The sequence below is a fragment of the Pteropus medius genome, unplaced genomic scaffold (genome assembly GCF_902729225.1).
Source record: "Pteropus medius unplaced genomic scaffold, Ma_sr-lr_union100, whole genome shotgun sequence".
NCBI classification, from domain to species: domain Eukaryota; kingdom Metazoa; phylum Chordata; class Mammalia; order Chiroptera; family Pteropodidae; genus Pteropus; species Pteropus medius.
In genome coordinates, this window is record NW_024349800.1 from 35,234,339 (window position 1) to 35,261,489 (window position 27,151).

The window sequence follows — 27,151 nt, forward strand, 5'->3', positions numbered from 1 at the left end:
TATACCACATCAGAATTTTCTTTTTATAACATCTCTCAAAATTATATTTTTGGAAGATGCAATGTACAGCATGGTAACTGGTTAATACTGTATTGTATATTTGAAAATTGCTGAGAGCAAATCTTAAAAGTTCTCATCACAAGAAAAAAATTTTTGTAATTCAGTATGGTGATGGATGTTAACTAGACTATTGTGATCATATCACAACATATATAAATATCACATCATTATGTTGTACACCTGAAACTAATGTTAAGTCAATTATATGTCGACTTTTCAAAATTCTATTTTTGTGTAGTAACTTGTTTTATGTCTGTTTCCCTTGCTATTTATAGGCAAAGATGAGACTGTTTTGGTGCCTTATCACAGCCTCAGCAACCAGCAATGTCAGGAACATGGTTGAACACTCCAATGTTTGTTGAACCTTCTTGCTATTTCTGCTTCTATTTCCTTATCTTTTGTAACAGCCTATGGATACTAGTCCCTTGTTATGATAGAAACAAAGAATTAATTTTTGCCTTTATCAGTACAGAGACTATAAAGTATTAAAATACGGAACACTGTGAGCTTTTAGAATCTCCTAAATAACAAGGGGAAGACAAAGCATCTTAAAATCCTGACACAACCATTCATCATTAAGTCATTTCCCATTCTTATGCTGCTTAATTTTCAGTTTTCCTTCTCACATTAACTCTCTCTCCGCTACATTAAGTGCTACTTCCTCATTCTCCTAAAAGATATTATTGAGTGCCTACAAAATGTAGCATCTGGGCTGGAATACTCATTTATTCCTTATGTACATGCTGTATACTCTTTGGGGGATACGTTAAGAGATGACACAGTCAACAAGTAATAACAAAGAAGGGTGGCAAGTATAATAACAGGGAAATACAGGGTGCTTTGGAAACACATAACCAGGACAGGAGTGTACCCAAATGTAGGGACAAGATAAGCTTTCCCAAAGTGAAATTCAAAGATAAGAATAAAACCAGGTAGGACAGGTAGGGATAGCTGTATGAGTCTGGAGAAGAAAGTATATAGTATATGTGATATCTGATGGATGTGCAGGTTCATTTGGACTGATGCAAAAACAAATACAATTTGTCTTTTCAAAGTGAAGGCCTTCCTCCATCATAAAATTAATTTAGTAAATACTAGTATTTTTCAGTAAATAAAAGTGTCAAAGTTCACAGAAGTGTTTTGTATGTTTTATACAATTTATTGTGCAATTATTTGTTTTTATATATACAGTGTGTATATGTATACACACACATCCATGGGTATGCACTAGTCACAATGAAAATGTATTTCTTATTATGAGTTGTAGTCAAAAAAACCTGAGAAACACAGGCAGTGGGTTCTAGGAGGGAAAGGATACAGAGATAAGCAGGGGCAACAATTTATGAGGGGCCTTCTAAACCAGTTTAAATTTTAATCCTAAAGGCAATGAAAAAAAAAAAAAATCCCTGAAGAGTTTTAAGCAGATTAATGACTTGTTTAATTTATATTTGAGAAAGACAGTTGAATGGAGCAAAGAGAATGGGTTAGAGGGAACCAAGACAAGGGACAGCAAGAACAACAGGAGGATGACAGTTCAAGTAAGAAACGAATGCAGCCTGAACTCGGGTACTGACAGCAGGGATGGAAAGGTGTTCAAGGTGAAGAATATTTATAATGTGATCTCAATAGGGGCAAGAAAGGATTAAAAGCTGATTTGTAAGGCTTAGCCAATTGGGTAAATAATGAGGCCATTTACTGAGACAGAGAACTTTAAAAGAGGAGTTTAGAGAAATGAATTCAGATTAGATACCGAAACAGAGACCATATGGGAAATCCTGTCAGAATTCCTATATGGTGACAATTATATGGTCTAACCCTCAGCAGTCCACTTTACTTAAGACCTTGAGTTCCTTAGCTCATCAGAATCAGTCCACCATTCTGCTTCATTTATCTGTAAACTGTTGGGCCCCTTTCGACATCTGTGCTTCAAATGCCTGGTCTTATCCACCAGGTGGCCACCAACTATGTCACAGGCCCCCAATTTCCCCACCTCAAAGAAGCCTTTCCTAGACCTGTTTGGCAAAGTTGAGGTTGCTAGGTAAATTGTCTGTAACTGCACTTAAATTATTGGTAACTGTCCTCTCGAATCATTTATTTTATTTAAAATCACTGAGAACTGGAAATGACTAGCAAAATAATTAGGAAAAAAACACTGACTTTTTTTTTAATCAAGTTAAATGAGCAAGTAACACTAAAATGAAAATGAACTACAGAATAGTTTTGGATAGCAGATATGAGTACCTTATAGATGCCCTCCTGACACTAACCTCAGATCCAGGACTTGGTACTAGTCACAGGTATGTTGAATCTGAATTTCTAAATAGTTTATATGACTGAGAAAATCAAGCTAAAGTCTAAATTAATTATAACGTTAGTATTAACATTTTTTATTTTATTAAATATTTTGGTAATAGGTAAAGGATGTGAGTTTCAATTACCAAAGACATAAGCAATTTATTCTATGCCCATGTTCCCTTGACTAATCCTACACAAATTCTTTGTAATAGTAATTCCAATCTACACATTTTATTAAATATAACTAAACTTTATCTGACCTTTTTAATATACTTATAAAAAAGGTTTTTAGAATCCATGTAAGCAGAGGGAAAAGGCTGGTAAGATATCAACAAAAATTTACAGTATGCTCACGAATATGAAGCTGGATCCAATAAATTACCCAATTAGCAAAGAAACCAACAATAGAAACACCAACAGAAGTGCAGGTAAATTACAGTAAAACATCATAATAGTACAATCGCTCTAAATAATGACCTTCGACACAAGGCTATCTCTATTCTTCCTTCGCTGCCACTCTGCATTGGCCTGTCATCTTTCCTCACCACCCTTGTCCTCTTCCTTCACTCATCTTCTCTTTCTTGATTCTCTGGTCACTGACATCCATCCTTTTTGTTAAGCACAGCCACTTGCCCCCGTTCCCCCAATTGCAAGTAATACTTTCTCTATAATACTTTTTCCTTTGTTGCTATTGTCATTCTAATGAAAAAGTACTTTTCTATGCTTTTTCTTCTGGTTCCATTCATCATTTCTGAGTATCATTTTACACTTGTGTTAGTCTCAACTTTTTAAGATACTTCCTTCCTCTCACCCATCACTTACAGCAATTACCTTGTCTTATTTTTTGATAGAGCATAATTTTAATGTCTTTTCTCTTTCCATTACAACTTAGATCATCACCTTCACTATCTTCAATCTTCATCTTCAATGATAAAAACTTTCACACTACAATTATATTCTTGGGCGAATGGTTATATTTACCCCTGTGTCTCTGTCACTCCATTCAAATGACCCTGCACCCAGATCCCACTAAACATTTTCAACAAAATGTACTAATCACCATAACAAAAAGCAAATAGTCTATGTTGGTGAAAATGTAAGAAATTTTCCTGTGAAACTTATAACTGGAACTGTAAAATTAGTACAACTTCCCTGGAAAAATATTTTGTCAATACTTGCCACTAAAATGCAGACCAGAGGGGAAAAGTCTAGAAGGACCAAAAAATAACAGTGGTTACTCTTCTAGAGTTAAACTTGGCGTTGGCATTTTTACATTATTACTTTTATTATTAAAAGAAAAAATGCATAGCATGGCCAAGAAATTCTAGTTTTAGGAATCTGCTATCAGAAAAAAACAAAATCAAAATGCAGGGAGTTACACAAATCTTTAAAGTTTCTGCATAATAACCTCCCATAACTGTAAAATAACAATAGATGTTAGCTAAATATAAATAATAATTTTTAGTAATTAAACGATGTCAAACAATAGAGGTTAAATTATAACAAGTGACAATTAGTACTACAGACATATCTATCTCACTAATGTATTATATTACATTTTTTGCATATGGCCAGTTGTTACAACGCAATGTATGCAGCCCTAAAAAAAAAATCACAGCACTATGCAAACCTGCAATAAAAATCAGAGTTTGAGAAAATGGGTTAGTTTCTGAGTGCACAACACTCGGAAACTTCATCAGTGACACATAAAAAAGAAACGTAATAAAAACAATTGCAGTTTCACACGTTAAACTAAGTGGTTAAGAAATACATAAATATTATAATAAATACTATATTTTATCTTCCAAAGGACCTGAGGTTTGCTTGTGAAGGTGGACATCTGAAGGATTACAGTTTGTGAGCTATTGTGAAATGGTGAGCTGTCTGAATTAGGGTTCAAAGTTATAACACCAGATGTGAATGAGGGCTGCTCATAACAGTGAATTGTGGACATTGCCTGACATTTGAGGTGAACGTGTGTATGTTTCTCTGTACACAGTTTCTGTCCTTCTACATTGCTCAATTCAACTGGATGCAATTTTCTTTCACCTAGTGTTTCCCACAGATAAAACTGTACATAAGCAATGCAAAATTTACATCATGCTCAAATTGTTCCCTCATATATCAATTACACTGGAACGAATCCATGCTTTCAAAAAGTGTTACAGCAGAACTGACTATATATAATTTTGTTTAAAAAATGAAACAACACATAACAAATGATTATCTTTAATGATGATTATCTTTGGAAGGTATAATAACTACCTACAATTTATGTTGCTTTTATAAACTGATAAAGATGAAATTTAAAGAAAATATCTCCAAAATACAAATTCCAACCAACTCTAAATAGCAACTTCACAGGCTAAAGTTTAAAAAAATCACTAAATACTAAATTAGTAACGCAGATTCCTTTCCATAAATGCCAAATAAATTGCTTTTATATTATCTTCCATTTAGAAGAAAGCTAATCAAGTTAAAAATGTGATTACTTATTAGATTAACTTACTATGTTATTTAGTGCTAAAAAAGTAATGGAGATAAGCACAAGGTGCTATAGAAACCAGAGAAAGAAACTTTCAGCTCTGTATGAGACAGCTTCATGAAAAGGGTAACATTTGAGCTTAATCTTGAAAACATTCATAGGGGTTCATCATGTGGACATGGTAGTAAAGAACATTTAAGATGGGGAAAACATGCACGAAAGCATCAAAGGGCACAGCATGTCTGGAGACTGGAACTACTGTACTGAGGCAGAAGGTGTAGGTGAAGTACTGTCAGGGAGGCTGAACAGAAAGCAGCAGCCAAGCTCTGGAAAGGAAGGACTCTTTCCTACAGGTTATGGGAAACAAAGAGTTCCAAACTGAAGTGGGTAAAAATTACATGATCAGATAAGCAATAAGATTATTAAGAGTTCACTGAGGGGGATGCACAGACCAGGGGAGGGAAAATAGCTAATATGGGGTATTTAAGAAGTATATTAAATAGCACTATATGATTAATTAGGTAAGGGGAGAGGGAAGAGTTATATGTACCTTAGTATGAAAGCTGTTACAATAAAATTCATCAATAAAATAACATGCATACTTAAAGAGGAGTTGTTTTAGGCACTATCAGAAATTTGCCCTAAATCCATAATACCATTATTTTAGGTTTTACCTCAATTTTTTTTTTTTTTTAGGCAAGCACCCTTGGTTGACTACAGATTGCAAGGACCTTGTTAGTTTACAATCCCTTATTTTTTTAAATTTTTTACGCCTACATTATCTGGTCTTCCTAGATGGTCTCCCATCCAAGTACTAATCAGACTCGACCCTGCTTAGCTTCCGAGGTCAGACGGGATCGGGCTTGTTCAGGGTTGCATGGCCGTAGACCCTCAACTTTTCAATTTACTTAAACTTTTTAAAAGAAATGAGGAATAAGGAGGCCAAATGTATTTTTCAAACAGCTATTTCTGATAGAAGGTGAGTTAGAGCAGAGCTTTCATCACTCAATACAAATCTACTTTCTGTACTGTTGCTGCCCTCTGCTGTCTATGAATTTATTATTTTCAGGAATAACATTAAGACATCACTAAATGTGGAGTTACTCAAAAAACCAAAATCACCACAAAATGTCAGGAGAACATACTCAATTTCTAGCAGTATACTAATATATTTTTTTAAATTTTAAGTCATGATTTTGCTTTTAAAGATAGTACGTTCCATTTATTTTCTTCATAAATTATCCTTCTTTTGGCTTTCTTTATGAAATCAGTAGACTAAGGAGCTATGCTAAACTGTGCAAAACTCCATTCTGTTGTTTTTTAAAAAAACTCAAGAGAGGCCAGTTAGGTTCTCAATGACGAGCGCGTACACCTAGGGTCTCCAATGTTCCGTGTTACTGAAAGAAATGAACACGATGACATCTGGAACGGTCTGGTGTTCCTCCTATAATATTTTCTAGGCTAAGCGACTTCAACTGGACATCAGTTGCCAAACTGGTAATGTGAAGCACTTGATTTAGATAATGTTATGATCTCTCACAGATCTATATAACTTAAGTGTTACACCAAAAAAAGTAGGGAATTCCTGACATGTTGTAAAACTCTAATCGAATATATTAGGCCACATATTTTCAGGGAAGTTGAGGAAGAGAGCCAAGCTACTCTCAACTCCAATTCCCAACTTCCATGTTTACCCCAGGGAATGAGAAAGATTACCCAAGGAATGTGCAGAGCACCACTTTCTTACCTTTTTATTTTTGGAGGGGGGGCGGCGCGCAAGGGTTACATATACTTTGAGGTATCTGATGAAAGTTACAGATCTTTTCCTCAGAAAAAATATGTATACACAAAATTTTGCATAAAATTTCAGGACACTTCGAAGAATTCACTCAAGAACCCCAGCTCTGAAGTTCCTGATACTGAGTGAAAAGAAGGCCAAAAACAGAACGGGGGCAAGGTGGGGTGATCTCTTAAGAAGGAGGCAAAAAATAGGAAAATGTGACCCAGCAATTCTACTTCTAGATATATATATTCAAAGGAAACAAATACAACAGCCCAGAAATAGAAACAATTTAAGTGTCCATTGACAGATAAATGAATAAAAAACATGTGGTGTGTGTGTGTGTCTATAGATATATATATAACGGAAATCAAATACTGTATGATCTTACTCATATGTGGAATCTAATAAAACCAAACTCACAGAAACAGAACAGACTAGACTGGTGGTTGCCAGAGGCAGGGGGTGGTCAAAAGGTATAAACTTCTAATTACAAGAATAAGTCCTGAAGACATAATATACAGCATGGTGACTATAGTTTTAAAAAAAAATACTGTACTGTATATTTGAAAGCTGCTAAAAGTGATCTTAAAAGTTTTCATCACAAGAAAAAAGATTTGTAATCATGTGTGGTGATGGATGTTAACAATGTTTTGTGGTAATCATTTCACAATAAATATATCAAATCATGCTGTACACTTTAAACAAATGTGCTATACGTTAATACATTTCAAAAAATTGAAGAAAAAAAAGATTGTCAAATTCAGCAGTGAAATCTGGTTAAGATGGGAAATGGACCATGTTTGCTGGATTTAGGAACAAGTAAGTCACTTAGAAAATGCCAACTCAGTACTGTGGTCAGGGCCGGAAGCGAGTTGAGTGAATGAAAGATAACAGTGCAGGCTTTGGAAATTTGCCTGGGAATAAAAAGAGAAAAATATAGGTGGCCCAAGAAGAGGACACATGCACAAAGATTCCTTTTTAAAAATAGGATAGATATGAACTATTTTTAAAATACTTTGTGGTAAAGAGCCAGTAGAGATTAAAAGGAAGTGGGAGATAAGAAGCAAAGGGGTGGGGTGGGGACATGAAGGACAGAAAATTAAGGGAGTTTCCAATTCAAGGCCAGTACTTTTCTCAGGGGAAAAAAAGGATATTTATTTACTCTGTGAGGAAAAAGATATATGAAAAAAGGTTCAAAAAAGCCAATGTAAATGGTTAGGAGTGAATCAGAGAGCCAATCTCCATAACTGTACCCTGATTGTAACCCTAATACTGGTGTTTCCAGTTGGTACTGTTGAAACAGGGCTGGAGGATACAGAATCAGAAAAGATAGCAGTAGAAGACATTCATTTATAAGATCAGGAAACCGAGGCACAAAGAAGGTAAATGGTATCCTAAGCCACACTAAAGAAGTGGGAAAACAGAAAAAAAAAAACTCATTTTCTTTAATTCTACTTTGGTGGAGCTAAATGCAAGGGCATTTAAGTCTCATCAGTCTAATGAGGAGCCTTGACTAGAACAGGAATAGTTTTTATACAATGGTACTTTGAGAAGATAAGTACTTAGTTATCTTTTTACATTCTATGAGATAAAAGGTTACCATTAAATTTAGATTAAATCTATACTTATTTTATATTCTATCATCTAACGTTGTTTCTTCAAGTCTATCTGCAAAAGAATAAAGCTTTTGCATAATATTGAAAGGTTTGTTTTAAGGTTAGTTCTAAGGGATGCTGATCTTTAACTCTGAAACTTCAAATGCTCAATAATTAAACATATACTTTACAATTACTAAAATATCTGCTATAGAAATTTATGTTCACTTAAGAGCTATGCTTGCAAAGCAAGTTGATTTTACCTACCAATACTATCATTATTAACGATATGTGACTTTGCTCACTCAATTCTGATAACTTATTTCACTTTGACTTAACCTGTTAGAGAGCACAAAGACTCTTTCTCTTAACTTTCTTTCACAGGTGTGCCAGAAAGGTGAATTCCAGCAGGCCTGGAATTAGCCTGTGCAGTTTTCTACAAGTTCCTGCATAGCAACAAACACTGGTCAAGGCGACAAACATACTGATTGTGTTGTTTTGTAATGACTGGTCCCAAGATATTCAGGGTGGTTTGTTCAGCTTTTCAGCATTGTTTACTGTGACTGAGGATCTGTATCCACTGTCAGTGAGAACCCCAGAGGGCTCTACTTGTAGAAGCTAGTTATAGGACAGGAATATACCCATGAGGCCAGTAAAACAAATATTAAAAAGTCCAGCCAAGACTCCATTTTAGGCTCCCTGGTTCCAAGGAGCTCTGCACATGCCGGTGGTCCCTAATCTAAGAAAGTGCATTTCACCACAGCCCTCTCAAAAGGAAGGACACTAGGGAGAAACCTGCACCTGACCTCTCAGGCCCCCTTGTTGTGAGGCATGCACATCCCTACTTCCCTGCTGCTGCTGACTGTATCATTTTCCTGTAGATTTGTAAACATTTATTTTGAGAGTCTTCTTTAGCAAATGAACCCTGTTCAACTCCCACTATTAGTGCAATAGACCTATTAATAAATGCAGTAACCCTAGTGTTTATTTCTAAAAAGCAGAAATTCTAACTTGTCTCATGATCTCTGTGATGTAGCTATAGGTCAATACAAACCTATTATTAGAAAAACTTAGAATCAACAGAACCACATTTGCTATATAAGGACAGCACATTTGCTAATTTTATAGAGTGTGAAGGAAAATAAAAACAAAATCATTTTATTACCTTCGTATTTTCCCAGAGCACTTATAACACTAGGGAGTTGGTTTATGCCCTGATATAGTCGGTAACAATCTTGTAAGTTTGCTGCTTGTCTTTGAAATTTCTTGGCAAGTCGGTTAAGATCTGGGAATCGACGCAGTAAATCTTCTTGTAAAGTCTGCCTCAATTCTGCATCTTCTACAAAAGCTTCCACTAAATTCAGTCTGAAATAAATTACACTAGAATTAATCTCAAATATTTTAGTATAAAATTAAAATCTGCCAACTAGGTACATAAGTCTCAACTAAATCAACTAAAAAATTCCAGTAAGAAGCTTGAACCTATTCTGAAATGTTAGCTTTTTACAGAAATGTTAGCTTTTATATAGAAATAAAAGTTCTGTAACACTATAATATAAGCAGTTTCTGATTAATTAATAACTAAATTAATGTTTAGTTAAGTAGCATCATAAGATACTGAAATAATAGCCAATTTTGTTTGCCTTTCAGCAAACTGATATTTCTTAATTAGAAGAATTTTATTACTGGCACATTGTTGTTACTGATACATACTACACATGTAAATAATGATCTTAATGAAACAGAATTACAAATTTAAGAAGGTTGTAAAAATCCAATACTTATTCTGTCAGAGGTCATATAAATTTTCAGCATACATTCTAAAATTACTTCACAGGACAAAGCCAAAATTTTCTAATTAAAAAAACTGAAATAAGTTTGTTGCTTCCCAAAGTCAACAAATAAAATCTTAGCTTATTTCAAGAACTATAAAACATGCAGCTCATATTGCTTTTGCAATTTACCGGAACTGATGGCTATTTTTCACTGTAATCCATAGCAAGGATTGTTTTTACATCATGACCCAGCACATGCATGCATAGATATTGTACGGGGCAGAACATACCACCTCAAAATAAGCCACTTCGTCTTAAGGACCATTTTCAATTGAAGATAACTGAGAAGAAGCAGAAAAAAGAAAAGCTCTCTGCCTTGCCTTTTCCCTATTTGCATAAAAGCTGGACAGAAATTTATAAAGGTGCTCTCCCTTTCCTTCTTTACCAGCAAAAACAAAAGTTAACCACTCCCCAGACAACTTTAGACCCTTATCAGCTGGAAGATGGCAGCAGAAGAATCTACATAACAAACTTTACTAACAAACCTTTATTTACCATTATTTCCCCAAATATTTGCCTTCCCACAATTTGCATCCCTAAAACTCAAAATCCTTTTCCTCTTCTTGTAGCTTCTCTAAAAATTTATTGTTCTTTTGCTAAAATGCTACATAAGCCCAAGTTTTAACCAACCCTGGAGTTACTCATCTGAGTTTTCCTATTTGTAAGCATAAACTTGTTTTTCTCTTGTTAATCTGTCTTTTGTCAGTCCAATCCACAGGGCCCCAGTCAGATAACCCAGGAGGAGGGTAGCAGGAGAAATTTTCCTCCCTTACAAAATATAATGAAAATAGGTGTCACAAAACACTTACCATATGTGATTTTATTTTTCTCATATTTAACTTTTCAAAAATGCTGGTTGTCACTCACTACATTAATTTCACAACCCACTACTGGGTCACAACTTGCAGTTTGAAAAACAATGTTGTATGTAAGCTGCAACTACTGTACACGGGCTATCTGATATAATCTTGTTCTGCTGATCTGTTCCTTGTAAAATATTAAAATGACTCCCTCCCCACCAAAAAAGGAAAAACAATGTTGTAAATGTTATTGAAGTTATTAGCTAAAAGGTCAATTTTAACAATCAAAGGTAGGGAAAATGGCCATGGACACAAGGTCAAAAGGATATCAGATGAGCAACCTTTCCCTTATATTTGTAAACTATATGCAGTAAATTAACCCTAAAGTTACACAGGAATAAAGCAAGAAAACAAATCAGCTTTCTAAATCTTTTAACTATTTATTGGTCTCTCCATCAACATTTACAATTCCTGCATCATCAAAATATTCATCCAGCAAATTATTTCTCAATGTTAGCAATACTGACATTTTGGACTACATAAGTCTTTGTCGTAAGAAGATATTGTGTAGTATTTAACAGCACCCTCGGCTTCTCGCCCACTATTATACTTTCTCCAGTGTGACAACCAAAAATGTCTCTAAGATACTGCCAAATGTCATCTGGAGGGAAAAACTGCCCCAGGTTGGGAACTACAAGTTTAAAAGAACTTGATCAAAAATTCACTTTTTAAAGATGAAAATAAAGAGAAAAATAACTAAAACTCTATAGAATGTCATGATAATATCTAGGCAGCTGGCAGCAGACACACCTGTTGTGGCAAGTGCCAAATTATTGGGAAAATAATCTGCTACCAAGCTTGTATTATGAACCAGTCACTGGGGCTATAAACAAACATAGAGAATAAATAAATTTACTGCTCCAGAAAAAATTTCTATGGCATTTAAAAAAACAAAGCAAAAATGAGAGACAGATGCAGCCAAGTTACAAAATGCAAAAAAAAGCAAATGTGTGCCTTCCTAGCTAAGTCTGTCTCTACTTGGGGTTCTCTAAGTATGGCCCAAAATCATCAGCATCGAAATCACCTGGAGGTGGGTAATAACACAGAGTCTCTGGGGGAGGGTCCCGGCTGTGAAATTTCAGTGAAGCTTCTCAAGAGGTTCTTATGCACACAACAGTTTGAGAAAAGTGTGAGTCCTAACAATCACAAGAAATTCCTGAGTTCTCATGATAAAGAGGAAAGAGAGGTGTAAGGGATAAAGAAAGGATGAAACCTGATGCTAGGTGACCTACCCATTATCTTTCTTCTTCTTCTTTCCCTAAAATCTCAAGTTTTCAGAACACTCTCAGGTAAATGGTAAAAATACATAGAAAAGATATTTATGATCAAGATTATATGCTTCTTTCCTGTTCCTAGTATATTATCACTGTTCCCTCTCAAACTGACTAGAGAATGAATCATAAGTAATTAACACTGTGCAAGGGTATAAAGTTCTAATAAGCTTTATTAAAAAGTAAAACATCAAGAGAAGGACAAAACTTCTAAAACACATAGGACAGGGCAATATACACAGCCCCCTCAGTCTTTGGTCTGGCTATCATTATTAAAGCCCAATAAATTGCTAGTTTCACAACTCTATTCAGTATGCCATTTAGAATTAGTTACAGTGTCAGTTTATGTTCTGGCTAACAGACTTTTTTTTTTTTTTAAAAGATTGCTGTGCTGTTTCTACCGACAATGCCACTTTTACATCACAATTTTAGAAGTACTAAAGTTACTGTTGGCATAACATAGTATACCTGTCAATTCTACCCAATTAAATTACTCAGCTAAATACAATTTGATATACAAATTTGCAAGCTGACTGGAATACAAGATGTTCTGGGTCAGTTAATCTCTAAAATTCCAACAGATTAAATTATAAAATTAATAATGGATTTTTTTTGTACTTTTAAAAATCAACATTCTGTCCTTTCTTTAAAACTAGCATTTCTGGTCTCTCATTGTAAAAACAGTTGACTGGAATTTCATGAAAGCATATTGATATGGCTAAGAACAAATGTGGTACCTAAAGACCTGCAATAACAAGTTTCTGAGTCTCTTATCTGTTCTTCACATAGTTTAATGCAATCAGAGCCACTTATTTATTAATACGTTAAGTAGTAGATAATCTGCAAAGTCTGAGAAGATTAAAATAAAATTTTGGAAAGGCATAAAAGAGGAACATGCTTTCAAGGAAGATTCAATCTAGTGGAGGACAAGGACATGCTCCATCTTACAGTTAGTGCTGAGTAACAATGACATACAAAATGCAATGAGATGTGATATGAATAAGAAAGCAAGGAATTCCTATAGGAGCTGAGAAACTTCATTTTGGGGTATTTCATTTGCCTATATTCTGAATAATTAGGGTTTACAGTGAGAGGATTCTAGAGAGAATACTTGGAAGGGAAAAGTAAAGACTTCAAAAGAGAAAAGCAGAGAATGCACTGAAAAGAAAACTGAAACAGAGAATAGGAAAAAACAATAATCAGAGGTAAAATGGAAAGGCCCTTGGCTTTGGAAAACAAAAAGCATTATTTCTTCTTCTGAGAAAGAGTCAAGAGTGAAAGACTGAAAATATAGATATACTTTGAGATTGTAAGGATTAAGGAGGACATCATCACTTAGAGGCAGGAGGCAGCTGAAGGCTTTCGGGAAAAAGTAAAAAATGTTGGATTGGTCACTATAATAAGTCGTGTTATAAAGTAATACCACATAGCAATGAAAGCTAGACAGCTTGAAAATACAGTGGGTCCAATCAGCATTACATGACCTTCTCCAGCAACATTTAATTGGAAAGAAAGCTAAGGAAAGAGAGGCCAAGATGACAAAGGGCCAATGGAGCAAGAAATCCTATGGTCCCCATGAAATCACTGGAAAAAACAGATGCCTCTGTGGTGCAAGCTGGATAGGACGGCAAATGAAATTCAAAGACGCTTGCAGATCAGCCTAGAGACCAGAATAAAGAAGTCTCCACTAAGCTTGATTTAGAAGTCTCCACAGAGGCATCTGTTTTCAACCTTTGTGGTTGAAAAGCAATGGACAGAAAACCCTCCTGTTCTTCAGAGGCCAGAGCAATATCTCACGGTTTCATAGAAACTACACTCACTGTATGACCTCCATACCTGTTTCCACAAAACATGAATTACTAACTAAAGATATCCTTGCACGAAAGGATAACATAACCTGGAAGAAAGTCTAGAGACCCTAGGAGTACAATGCCTCAAAAAGCACGATATACTATCACATAAGCACCACCACGATCTCTAAATTTACAGGAGCCGTATTTTTATTTAGAGATTTATGTTTCTAATAAGACTGCTACATTAATCAAATTAAATTTTATATAGAAAGAAACTTACATAAAAAACAAGAAAACTGAATATGTAACCCTATAATAGTTTAAAAATCTAAGTCAGTAGTTTGAAATCTTCTCTCAAAAAGAAAACCAAACTAAAATGGTTTTACAGGCAAACCTCACCACCTACCAAGAATACGAGTAATTCCAGTGTTACACAAACTATTCCAGATTATAGAAATGAAAAAGGGAGGGAACACTCTCTACCTTATTTTGAAGCAAGAATAACCTTGATAGCAAAACCTAAGGTTGTCATTGCAAAATAGGAAAATTATAAGCCAGATACATTCAACACTGATGTGAACATTCCTTAAGATATTAGTAAACTAAATGAAAATTAAATTTCTGCAAAATAGCAACAGAAAGTAATCATATTGTTAGTAATAATGAAAACCACCCAAATGTCTACCAACTGTAAAATGATATTAGAAATTATGGTATATTAATGGAACATATTCAACAATGAAAATGAATTACATTTACAATGAATACGAGGTAGATCAAAAAGAAGTCGTAAAAGACATGTAATACTAGTCCATAGGATAAAGTCTAAAAACATGCAACATTCACTAGACATATGTGATAAAGCTATAAAAAAGAGCAAAATATAAAATCCAGGATAGTGCTTTCTCAAAGGGAAAAGAAAGTAAGAAGATCAGGGAGGGGTATATAAGAAATAACAGAGGTTAATGGTAACGTTCTTTATACCTTCTACATACTTCATAAGCAATATTTTATTGTAGTTATTCAATATTTAATTTAAAAAACTCAAAACAACTAATAAAAAGAACAGACTGTTCCTAGCATGGTGTCATCCATCTGATAATGCTCTTAATTTGTTTAGTGTGGGACTGAGGGCTGATTGTGGTTCACCGTTCCACAAATGGTGAGAATTTTCTCCGAGTTCTCCTGAATGTTGACTTTTAAAAGGAGTTCAGGAGTTATATGCCAAATGAGTTCATTCAGAATGTTGATTATCTAGCCACATATTAAAACAGCCATCATTTGCTGTCGTTTTTAAAAAGTATGTTACTATCTTACCATCTCCTATCCCCAATTTAAAACACTTGAAATCTAGTCAAGCTTTGCCAAAGTCAGTCACGGTAACATCAAAAACTGTCCAGTAATTTGTTTACCCAATCTAAATGCCAGGCAAAAAATTTTTGCTTGAATTTAAAACAATAAAAATAAATTTGACTTTAAAATAGAAGGCACTAAGAATACCAAACTTAATATATGCAAATTATTTCATCAACAATTTTATAAGAGTGAAGTATTTCACATGGTAACACACTTTCAATGTCCTTTAGAGAATTCTTTGAAAAAATGTGGGAAAATTACCAAGGAAAGACCAAAAAAAAAACCAAACACACACACACCACACACACACACAAAAAACAAAAAACTACCCTACAAGATTAAAAGCAACAGTCCTAGAGTACTTGAGGACTCTTGGGACCTATCAGAAAACAAGTGAAAAAAAGTAATATGAACAAAGTTCTTACTATAATTTCTAGTTTGATTGATAAAGTACTAAAAAGGAGGACATACCTAGAAACTCACTCATAAAACGTAACAACATTCTCAGTAGAGATAAAAGTATTTAAGCCATTAGCTAAAAAGTATTTGTGGACTCAGTGCAAACAGGCTTTAATGACTGGAAAGAGGAGCAGTGCAACAGATAAAGTGATTCCACAGATGTAACTTAAATAAAAGCCAAAATAATGAGTTTCATTTCTCATGAAAATCCAAATCCAATTTGGGTAAAATTAAATACAATCGATAGATGCAACAAATACAGTACAGCAATTAAGGGCCTGGGCTCTGGGTAAGGATGGCCTGGCTTTTAAATCCAGCCCCAATCATATCACAGGTGACAAACATGAGATACTTAGCAAAGTGCCAAGCATAATAAAGTAAATACCAGTCTTATCGCCCTCCTTCCTTCTAATCACTTGACAATTATTTAAAAGTCCATCCCTCGATTTATGCAGATGATCCACCCATTCCACGCATTTTTTTTTTACATGGAAGAAAACTGTGCAGAGTCTACCAGTATGAAAAAAAGTACTAAAGAAATAAGCCAATATAAATCATAAAAATATTTCACATATTTTCACCAAAAATGCTAATGAAAATTCAGAAAAATCAAAATAAATTTTATTTGTTGTCAGTGTCTGCACTATAATCTAAAGCTATCAACCTTCTCTTTTTAATTGGCAGAAAGTCACTATCTGCTTCACTCGAAATATTTGGAAGTATCACTTTGGTTTTATTATTTATGTTTATGTTTTTGGATGCTCTTTTTCCAATCCTATCTTTTGCTAAGTTTTCATAAATTCTTTGATATTCACTATAACATTTAAAAAAATTTGTTAGAAATTTTAAGGCTTGCTGGATGTTTGGATGAATACAATTGCAGTTTCTAGTTTTTGTGGCCAATTGAAGAGCTGTAAATATTTTCCGCAGTGAATGAAACTGGTTCAAGATCACTGCCATATTCATGGACAGGATATGCTTCAGATATCAAGTGAATTAATTATTAATTAATGCGTGATCAACTAGTAATTCATCAATATCTACATTCAAATTGTCAGAGCCTTCTTCTTGAAATGTGTTTAATAAATTAATAATGCCAGTTATTCCCTTTTCAGTTTTTGGAGCCATATTCCCTGGTACAATCACTTCTGGCCATACTGCTTTCCAATAAGCATTTAAAGTTGACGGCTTTGTAGAACTCAAAGCTAAAGCAATGTTCTTGATACAACTTAAATTGTGAATTTATTCCAGGCTGCTGTAAGTGATTCATTATTTTCAAGTTTATTAAAAATACCACTAAAACTCTGTTTAATATAATTAATCTTAAAGGTGGATATGATGCCTTGATCTATAGGTTGGATTAAGGAAATTATACTTGGTGGCAAATATACAACTTTTATATATGGATGTTCTAAATTGTGTGATCAGATACATTATCTAAAAGTAGAATTATTTTAAAATACATTTTTCCTTCAAATAATTTTCAGCTTCTACAGCAAAACATTTGTAAAACCAATCCCGAAAAACATCAGTAGTCACCTATACTTTTTTATTTGCCATCCAATGAACAGGAAGATCATTAATAATTGTGTATTAGTATTAGTTCTTTGTAAATTGCTGAGTTAAGTTATTGTTTTTTAGAAAGAGTAATCACCAATAATGGAAATGAAAAAAAAAATCACCTAAATGAGACCACGTAAGTGGAAACCGCGTATAAAAAGTCCATGTAAATGGGGGGAATATTTATCATGTATAAAAAATTTGCATAATAAAAGCACTGTGTAAATGGAGGGACAGCTGTAATCCCATTTTCATCATTATTCCTGAATCCATCACTGGGCTATAGTCCTTGATAAGATATATGCACCAAACTCAAAAATCTAGTCACACCTGTCCCTATGTCTGCTCTAATAAAAATAGAAAACTCTTTGCTTTCCTTAATGGAATTCAATTTAAAATTAACTCCTCACAGTTTCAGGGTTTAGAGATTTCCACTATATTCTCTTCTGGAAAGTCACCTCGAAACAATAATGACAGTAAGAAACAGAAAAATTTGATTTGACATGTAACCCTGAAAAAGATCACTCCTAAATGCTTAAGAGAAATCACAGATTTGCCCTGAAAACCCCAGGAAGGCAACATGAGGTATCACAGCAGGTGAGAGTTGAGAAACAGAGACTGCCCAAACAAAAGCCTACATAAGGATTATATAACTTTTTCTTCCTACTGTGGAATTTCAGCAGTTAGCCTTGAAAACCACAGGCCTTCCTACTTGCTTTAAAAAAAGAAAAAGAAAGAAAATTCTCACCAAGATAAAAAGGAGAAAATATATCATCTTATCCTACAGGTGCAAAAAAGATCTTCTGACTCATAAAGCCATCCTCACCAGTGTAATTTCTAACAAATCTAGTAAAACCACTAGATTTTGGAAATTACCGTTATGTAATGTTAAAGTAACTTTTATTTACCCTCTAACAGAAAATCTAATTTGGTATCTTGCCTTCTAAATAATTTGTTACTCTGGTAATAATATGTAAGTGACTCCTCAGGTTTCTAAAAGGTCTTAATATAAATACATACATGCTCTAGTTGTTAAGTCGTAAGGCGTCGTCCACTGACAATTGCTCTGTTCCCACAAGCCCAAAGTTAAAAATATAACCAACTTTCCAGAGCTTGAGACTTATTTACAATACCTGCTATTTCTTTAAAAAAAAAAAAAAAAAAAACAACTAAAAGATGAAAGAAGAGACATAAATTTTTGCTTGTTTAGCCAGACTTTCCATGAGAGGACACTAAATGAACTGATAAGACTGGTTGTTTCTAGGGCAGTGGTGGCGACTCACATAGAGTATGATAAGTGTCCCTGGAGCTGCAGTATAACACTGAGGCCCTGAGGAAAGGGTCTGGGGAGCTGGGAGACCAGGGTAGCAAACTTATCACTATAAGTACTCCTGTTCTGAATTGACAGCTAGAATTGTACTTAGTTACTCAAATAATTAAAATTAAAAAATTACAAACTGCCTTAATTACTTGCAAATATCTAATCCTTCCTATTTAAGTCACTAAATCCTACTCTTCTTCCCCAACAAACTTGGCTTCAGAAAGTTACCTTAACATTTCAACTTCTGCATTTTCAATAAAATATCAGAATACCCACAATTGGCTAACGTCTTTAGTCACTTTTATGGTAAAGCTTTTTGGAATCTACAGGATCAACACTTACCTTGCTTATTATTTATAGGGTGTCTTACAACACTGATCAACTACTTTATGTTTGCCTGGCATCTTCCAAAAGGGTCATGAGATTATTTTGCTCTTATATACCATCAGTGTTCTCTAAGTATTCAACAAATTTCTTGAATGATTTGACAACATCAAAGCCATAAAAATATTGAAACTTTTACCCATTCTGGCAATATCTTAACTTACCAAATAGAAAACACTAGGTCATTAGAAATAACCTAATTACTGGAAAACTTAAAGTGCATTCAATCAGTAAAAAATTATGTACTTCTGAATATGAAGATAAAACAGCAATACTAAAAAATACTTATAAGCAAAACTGGGAAGAAAACTAGGGCACAAAACTATTAGGATTATGACTATTTTTAGAAAAGACTGGTTAACATAAGAATTTACTATGTAAGATCATGACATTTACGGAGTTCAAAAGCAGGCAAAATTAATCTGTGATTACTCTTGGAGTGAAGAGGGGATTTCTGCGATGCTATTTATGTTGTTTCTTGACTTATGTGTTATAACACTGATATGGCCACTTTGTGAAAATCCATCAAGTTACACACTTAGGATTTGTGCTCCTATGTATATATTTCATTTAAAAGTTTTAAAACTCATCTACAGCCATGCTACCCTGAACAAGCCCGATCCCATCTGATCTCGGAAGCTAAGCAGGGTTGGGCCTGGTTAATACTTGGATAGGAGACCACCTAGGAAGACCAGGTGCTGTAGGCGTAAAAAATAAAAAAAATAAGGGACTGTAAACTGACAAGGTCCTTGCAATCTGTAAGGTCAACCAAGGGTTGTCTTGCCTAAAATAAATAAAAAATGTGAATGAATGAATGAATGAATGAATGAATGAGTAAATAAAATGTTTTAAAACTCATCAAAAATAAAGATAAAAATAAAATATACTCAAATGCTAATCATATTAGAGTAGCAGGATTATATAACTTTTTCTTTTATTTTCCAAATTTTAAATATTTTCTGTAATATATGTTTAGGCTGCCTTAAATAAATTCTTCCTAAAATAACTAAGAGTGCTTTCTATGTACCAGATCTTGTTCAAATTACTTTACATATATTAAATCATCTAATCCTCATAACGACCCTATGAATTGTTTATGTTATTACTGTCATTTTAAAACTGAAGAAACTGTGACACAGAGATTGACTAGCTTGCCCAAGAGGACAGATAATAAGTGGCAAAGCCATAATCTGAAACAAGATACTCTGGCTCCCAAGTTCATGCTCTGAAACATCACCCATGCCATCTCTCCAATAATGTTTTACTTTTTTATAGCATAATTAAGAAAATAAGTTAAACAATCTAAGTCATTAAGACTCTATTACTACATAGCTCTCCATGCAGATAGATGCTAAAATATAGGTGCAAAAACAGGTATTAAGATAAGTGGTATAATCAAAGCTAATAAAAGTATACACTAGTTATATACCTCTCTTCTATTCTGCTCTTATCCATGAGAGGCTGCTTAATCCACTGGTTAACCAGTCTTTGTCCCTGAGGGGTTTTGCATTTATTCAGCAATGCAGTCAGAGACTGAGATCCACTGGTATCTTCAACAGAACCCTAGTAAACAAAAAATAAAACAGAATAGCACGCTCATTAGTGAAAATCTTACTATACCATAAAAATAATTTTGGGAACAAAAACACTTAATATTCTTCAACAATGAGAAATTTGCATAAAATTTCTTCCAAAAATAAAAATTTCAACCCGTTAATCTGTATTTTCTGCTGTGTATTTTTCCCCAAACCAAAACTACTTATTATTACTGCAGTTTTACACATAAAACTTATTAGGATGTAATTTTTAAAAACTGCTGTAATATAAAAAATTATTAATAAAGCCAGGACAAATACTATTTATATAGCTTACAACTAGAAAAATATAATACAGAACTACTTATCTAAGGATAATATTTCAAAACATTTAAGCTCTTTAGTAAGATTCTGCAGGATATATCAGAGAAATCATTTTTTTAACCATTCAATATTTTTAATCCATGTACTTTTTGTTTTTGTTGTTGTTGTTGTTTTACCTGGAAAAGGTTAAGGGCTCTGACTGCTGCAATATCCAATTTCATGTACTGGCTGAAGTCAAAAGTAGTCAATTCAAACTGTCCAAAGTTTGAATCATCTGATAAGAGTTCTAAAAACTTGATTACTGCAGACAATGATGAAACTGCAACCTAAGATTAAGAATTTAAAATGGAAGATTGCTATCATTAGAATTCTAGAGATTTTAAAACAAATGGCAAAATAAAAATAAATTCCAAACATATCATTTTCCTTGCTGTTCCTTTCCAAACCAAGAAAAATTAAAGTTTAATTAAATCTCTTAAGATTAAAAAAGGATTTTCATAAAGTGAAAATTTATTGTAATAGCACTGTTTATAATAGCCAAAAGTGAAAAATACTTGAATGCTCATTAACAGCAAAGTGGATAGTCTGCCATGTTCACTCTATGGAATAATACACAATAGATATAGGAACAAACAATCCACAACTACGCACAATATGGATAAATCTCACAAACATAATATTGAAAAAGAAACCAGACACAAAAGAGTATACACTATATGATTCCATTAATATAAACTAATCTACACTGTCAGAAGAACCAGGGTTATCCTGGGTTGGGGGTAATGACTAAAGGAGCATAAAAAGGTCTTTAAGGTGCTTATTTTGTTTCATGGATACTTATAATGTTCTTAACCAATGTTACCCCAAAGAACTTAATAAATTTTAATAAATAAATAAATAAATAAATAAATAGCCCTACAGTGGTCTCTAGGTGTTCAAGTGAAAGGAAGAGTCACATGTCTTTCACTTTAAATCAGAAGTTAGAAATGACTAAGCTTGGTGAGGAAGGCATGTCGAAAACCAAGGCAGACTGAAAACTGAGGCCTCTTGCACCTAACAGTTAAGCCAAGTTGTGAATGCAAAGAAAAAGCCCTCAAAGGAAATTGAAAGTGCTACTCCAGTGAACACATGAATGATAAGAAAATTAAACAGCCTTACTGCTGATGTGGAGAAAGTTTTAGTGGTCTAGACAGAACAAACCAGCCACAACATTCCCTTAAGCCAAAGCCTGATCCAAAGCAAGGCTCTAATTCTCTTCAAGTCTACAAAAGGCTGAGAGAGGTTAGGAAACTGTAGAAGAAAAGTCTGAACCTAGCAGAGGTTTAAGGAAAGAAGCCATCTCCTTAACATAAAAGTGCAAAGTGAAGCAGCAAGTGCTGATATAGAATCTGCAACAAGTTTTCTGGAAGATCTAGCTAATTAATGAAGGTGACCACACTAAACAACCAATTTTCAATGCAGATGAGACAGCCTTATATTGGAAGAAGAGTCCACGTAAGAGTTTCATAGCTAGAGAGAAGTCGATACTTGGCTTCACAGGACAGACTGACTCTCTTGGTAGGGTCTGAAGTGGCTGGTGACCAAGCTGAATGAAGCCAATGCTCGCTTATTTCAAAAAATCCTAGGGCCCTTAAGAATTATTCTAAATCTACTCTGCCTGTGCTCTATAAAAGGAACAAAGCCTAGATGACAGCACATCTATTTACGACATGGATTACTGAGTATTTTTAAGCCCACTATTGGGACCTACTGCTCAGGAAAAAAAGACTCCTTTCAAAATGTTATTATTCATTGACAATGCACCTGGCCATCCAAGAGCTCTGACAGAAGTATACTGACAAGATTAATGTTGTTTCATGCCTGCTAACACAACACCCATTCTACAGCCCACAGATCAAAGAGTAATTTCAACTTTCAAGTCTTATTATCTAAGAAATACATTTATTAAAGCTATCGCTGCCATGGATAGATTCCTCTGATGGATCTGGGCAAAGTAAATTGAAAATCCTCTGGAAAGGATTCACCATTCTACATGTCATTAAGAACATTCCTAATTCATGGAAAGAGGTGAAAATATCAACATTAACAGGAGTTTAGAAGATGATTCCAACCCTCAAGATTGACTTTGAAAAGTTCAAGACTTCGATGAAGGCAGTAACTACAGATGTGGTGGAAATAGCAAGAAAACTAAGAAGCAGAGCCTGAAGATATGACTGAATTGCTGCAATCTCATAAAACTTTTAACAGAGGAGGAACTGCTTCTTATAGATGAACAAAGAGAAGATTGTTGAAATGACAACAAAGGATTTTGAATATTACATAAACTTGTCAATAAAGTGTCAGGGTTTGACAGGATATACTCCAATTTTGAAAGAAGTTCTACTGTGGTAAAACGCTATCAAACAGTATTACATGGTACAGAGAAACTGTTTGTGAAAGAAAAAGTCAATGAATGTGACAAACTTCACTATGTTATTTTAAGAAACTGCCAAGCCATAGTCAGCAGCTATCAACATAGAGGCAAGACCTTCCACTAGCAAAAAGATTATGACTCATTGAAGGCTCACATGATGGTTAGAATTTTAGCAATACAGTTATTTTTAATTAAGGTATGTACTCTGTTTTTTTAGACATAATGCTATTGTACTTAATAGTCTACAGTATAGCGTGAAAATAACTTTTATATGCACTGGGAAGCCAAAAAATTCATGGCTCGCTTTATTGAGAAATCTGCTTTACTGTGGTGGTCTGAACTGAACCTGCAGTATCTCTGAGGTATGCCTGCCTGTACTGAACATAAAAGAAGCTCAGGATATCAAATTAACAGCCCAATGACAAATTAAACTTATTAAAATATACTTGATACTAGATTCAGTGTAAATGTACGTATTTTCCCTAACTAATGACATAGCAATGTAGCTGACCTTGCCAAACTCTACCAAATATATAAGGTTGTCATGAGAATTTCCTATGTCACCAGGAGGTACAAATAAAAACACTTTTCAGTAACCCTAAAAACTTCTTCAGATTTTCAATAGTAAGATAAATTTCTCTAATACTGGAATTATTGCTCATCCATATTGGCTTCTGATTATATCACACAAAAACCTAATTATAAGGATCAAACTATTAACTGATAAGCAATCACTGCAAAATCATAAGTCATAATAGCCTCAGTTCATTCTAGTTTGAAATCTACTTTGAAAATTATAAATTAGGAAGTCTGTTGTCTTAAACATACAATAGAATTTTTCATTTTATTTCGGTAACCCACACAAATATCTCGTCAAGTTTCCAATATTTTACCATAAAAATATCTCTTAAGCCATACCAACCTTGAAGAGTTGAATAAGATAAATTATAAACACCTAAAATCCCAGTTATATTGTTTGCATATTCATTTCTACTACTAAACATATATAACCAGTGCCAATTTTGAACCAAATTGTTTATGCAATTATATGCTGTATATACTTCTACCCTTATTACTACCTAATCTCCATAACAATCCTTAAGACAGGAATTTTTAGTCTTATTTAACAGATAATGAAACTGCCTCTCAGAAAGGTAATTTACAGCTTGTACATGATAAAACTTTGGTAAGCCTTTTCCCCTCTCTAGTCACTATGCTATCTCACATATTTAACTGACAGTAATCAGACTCTTTCACATAAAACCAACATAAAACTTGAAACATGAAACACATAAAACTCTTCCACGCCCCAGGGATATATGTTGTGTAATTATGATTAATTATATTTAAAGTTATGTTTAGATTTTTCTAGTCATTTCCTTGAGTTTTTCACAAGCTTCACTATGGATAAAGTAAGCTTAATATCCGTGATCCCCAGTGTAGGTTTGAAATATATGTGACAGAACATCATTCTTAAAAAGTCACTATTATAACTTAAGATAAATTCACATTTGTAATCCACATACCTGATTCTCCATTTCCGGCAAGACAACACTATTCACCTGTTCTCCTTTTTTGCCTTTCAACAACCGGTTGAGGTCCTGATAAACATCTTTTGTGGAAAAGTCAGCTCTTTTTCTTTCTGTGATAAGAATTCCTCCTCTTTGAATAACCTATTTTACAAAAAATATTTTAAATTACTATGAGGAAAAAAAATGAGAAAAGCATTAAGAAAACCATAACAATGACAAATATAAAGTGACAACAGATAACAAATTCCTACCCCACCTTAAAGTTTTACACAACATGCAAGACATTGATAAAACATATTATGTATTAACACATATTTTTAAAAATCTACAAACTAAATTTTCATGAATATTTAAAATTATGTTCACATAAAGCTTTCAAAAAATAGTCACAATAGTATAAACTTATAATTAAAACTTAAACTTAAAATAATAGTCTTAGAAAGTTATTTAGATATTACCTATGCTAAAAATGCCCATCGCTGATTTATTATTTCTCAAGCAGTTCTTATGGTATTTGAGGCCCACAAAAAAAAACAAAAGAATCCTTAGGAAATACAAGCAAGACTCCTTAAGAAATATCTAAATAATAAACCATACACTTATACAAATGGCATAATCAGAATTTTGTTAAAAGAATCAGTAAAATGAGGCTGAAGTTCCACTCAAACTATTAAAAATAATCCTGAAGAATTGCATCTTATTTTTTTGATAAATATCCATGCTAACGTGGTAACGGTTTTATTTTTTTTAGGCCCTAAATCACCTCTTTTCCCCCCTGAACTGTGAAAGCATTCCTTTTATCAATTATGATTTGATTCAGACCTTTTATGCCTGGATTCTGTTAACTCTTTTGGAAGGAAAGAATGGAGGGAGAGAGGAGGAATGAGTGGAGGCAGAATGAGTCTTAAATAAGAAAGAGCTTATTCTAAAGTCCTATTAAAGACACAAAGTTTCTGTCAAAGATAAACAACAAGACATCCCTCAAAACAAAACATTACTGTAATTAGATTAAAAATTTTTTTTACTTTTAAATATTTTTCCCTTAAAGAAAACAGTATCATGTTAATTAAGAGCCTTTCTAGGCTTGGTTTCTCCTCTATAGCTAGACTTTATTCTCTTACCTGCCTCAGTTTTCCCACGTCTCCAGTAGTCTCTCCCGCTGGTAAAACACATTCCTTTGGTCCAATCTGAATCAGAAGAGCCTCCAGATTGGAGAACTGATCATTATCAGGGAACTCACATAGTCCTAGCTTCTTCTGTATGGAGTCAACATACCCAACTCCAACCTGTCTTTGACCATCAACTGTTGACATTTTTACACCCACAACACCAATGGAAGCTGACATATCATTATTACCAAAGAGAATGTCTTCAAACTGAGAAAGATTACCTGGAGAAGCCTAAGCAAAAACAAAGAAAAAGTTTAAGAAACTGTTGAATGTACTTTAAAATTTTACTAGTGAACAAGAATTACCCAACCTGGAAGATTTTATTAACAAAATGTTTACTTACAAAAAAAAAAAAAAATTGCTTATAACCATATATTCCAATAATTATCAATTTTCTATAAAATACCCTTTCTGCTTTTCCAATTATTTTCAGAACACTTGAGCACATCTAAAAATAATGGTATCATAAGTAATTATGGTTTGAAATATGGCAGCTAGATTTATACATACATAATCATTAAGGAACCCAAAGTAATAATCCTGTCAATACTATGCTTAAATTTTTACACTCTGCCAAACTATCCATTGGTTGCACATATCAGATATCACTACGTAGCTATACCATATAGGAGAGGAGTATTATTAGCTTAAATACTGACCTTGAAAAGTTACCTCTCTGTATATTTATGTGTAAAATACAGATTGTTCTAAATTGGTGATTTCCAAATAAAGGATCCTTGACCTATTTTCAATATTTCAAAAAGGTTAAATATCTCTATTGTAAAAAGGGTCAAGTTCTTTGCTTTTGTCTAGACAAGTCAGCAGGTGACACTAAATATTTCAACCTGACCAACTGATAAGTTGCTGTTAATATGAGGTATTCTGGGGCAACCGATAACCATGGGATGAAACATTATATAGTCACAAATAGTCCAATGAGAACAATGACAGCCAAACTTAAGCAACCAAGTAGCCATCAATAGTTCTTAAATGTCATTAGCATCAAAACCATGAAAATAATTTATCTTTTCACAATATGATTCTGAATCTCTTATAACTACGGATTGTTGACTAAAATTTGGATCCCAAGTAAAATGGAAAATTATTACTGGATATTCAAA

At 33.7% G+C, this 27,151-nt stretch overlaps 1 protein-coding gene and 2 pseudogenes across 3 annotated transcripts in view; 1 reads left to right on the forward strand and 2 right to left on the reverse strand.

Moving 5' to 3' along the window:
- MSH2 (mutS homolog 2) overlaps positions 1 to 27,151 on the reverse strand; it is a 62,573-nt gene that overhangs the window by 29,232 nt on the left and 6,190 nt on the right. For all 3 annotated transcript variants that reach the window (XM_039887224.1, XM_039887222.1, XM_039887223.1), the window contains 5 exons: positions 25,983 to 26,261; positions 24,856 to 25,002; positions 21,093 to 21,242; positions 20,487 to 20,620; positions 9,384 to 9,583 (listed from right to left, as the gene is read on the reverse strand). In XM_039887224.1, coding sequence (XP_039743158.1) covers positions 9,384 to 9,583; positions 20,487 to 20,620; positions 21,093 to 21,242; positions 24,856 to 25,002; positions 25,983 to 26,261 — 910 coding nt within the window. The remainder of the gene's footprint in view (positions 1 to 9,383; positions 9,584 to 20,486; positions 20,621 to 21,092; positions 21,243 to 24,855; positions 25,003 to 25,982; positions 26,262 to 27,151) is intronic.
- Positions 5,611 to 5,729, reverse strand: LOC120622451 (uncharacterized; annotated as a pseudogene).
- On the forward strand, positions 19,646 to 19,764 carry LOC120622210 (uncharacterized; annotated as a pseudogene).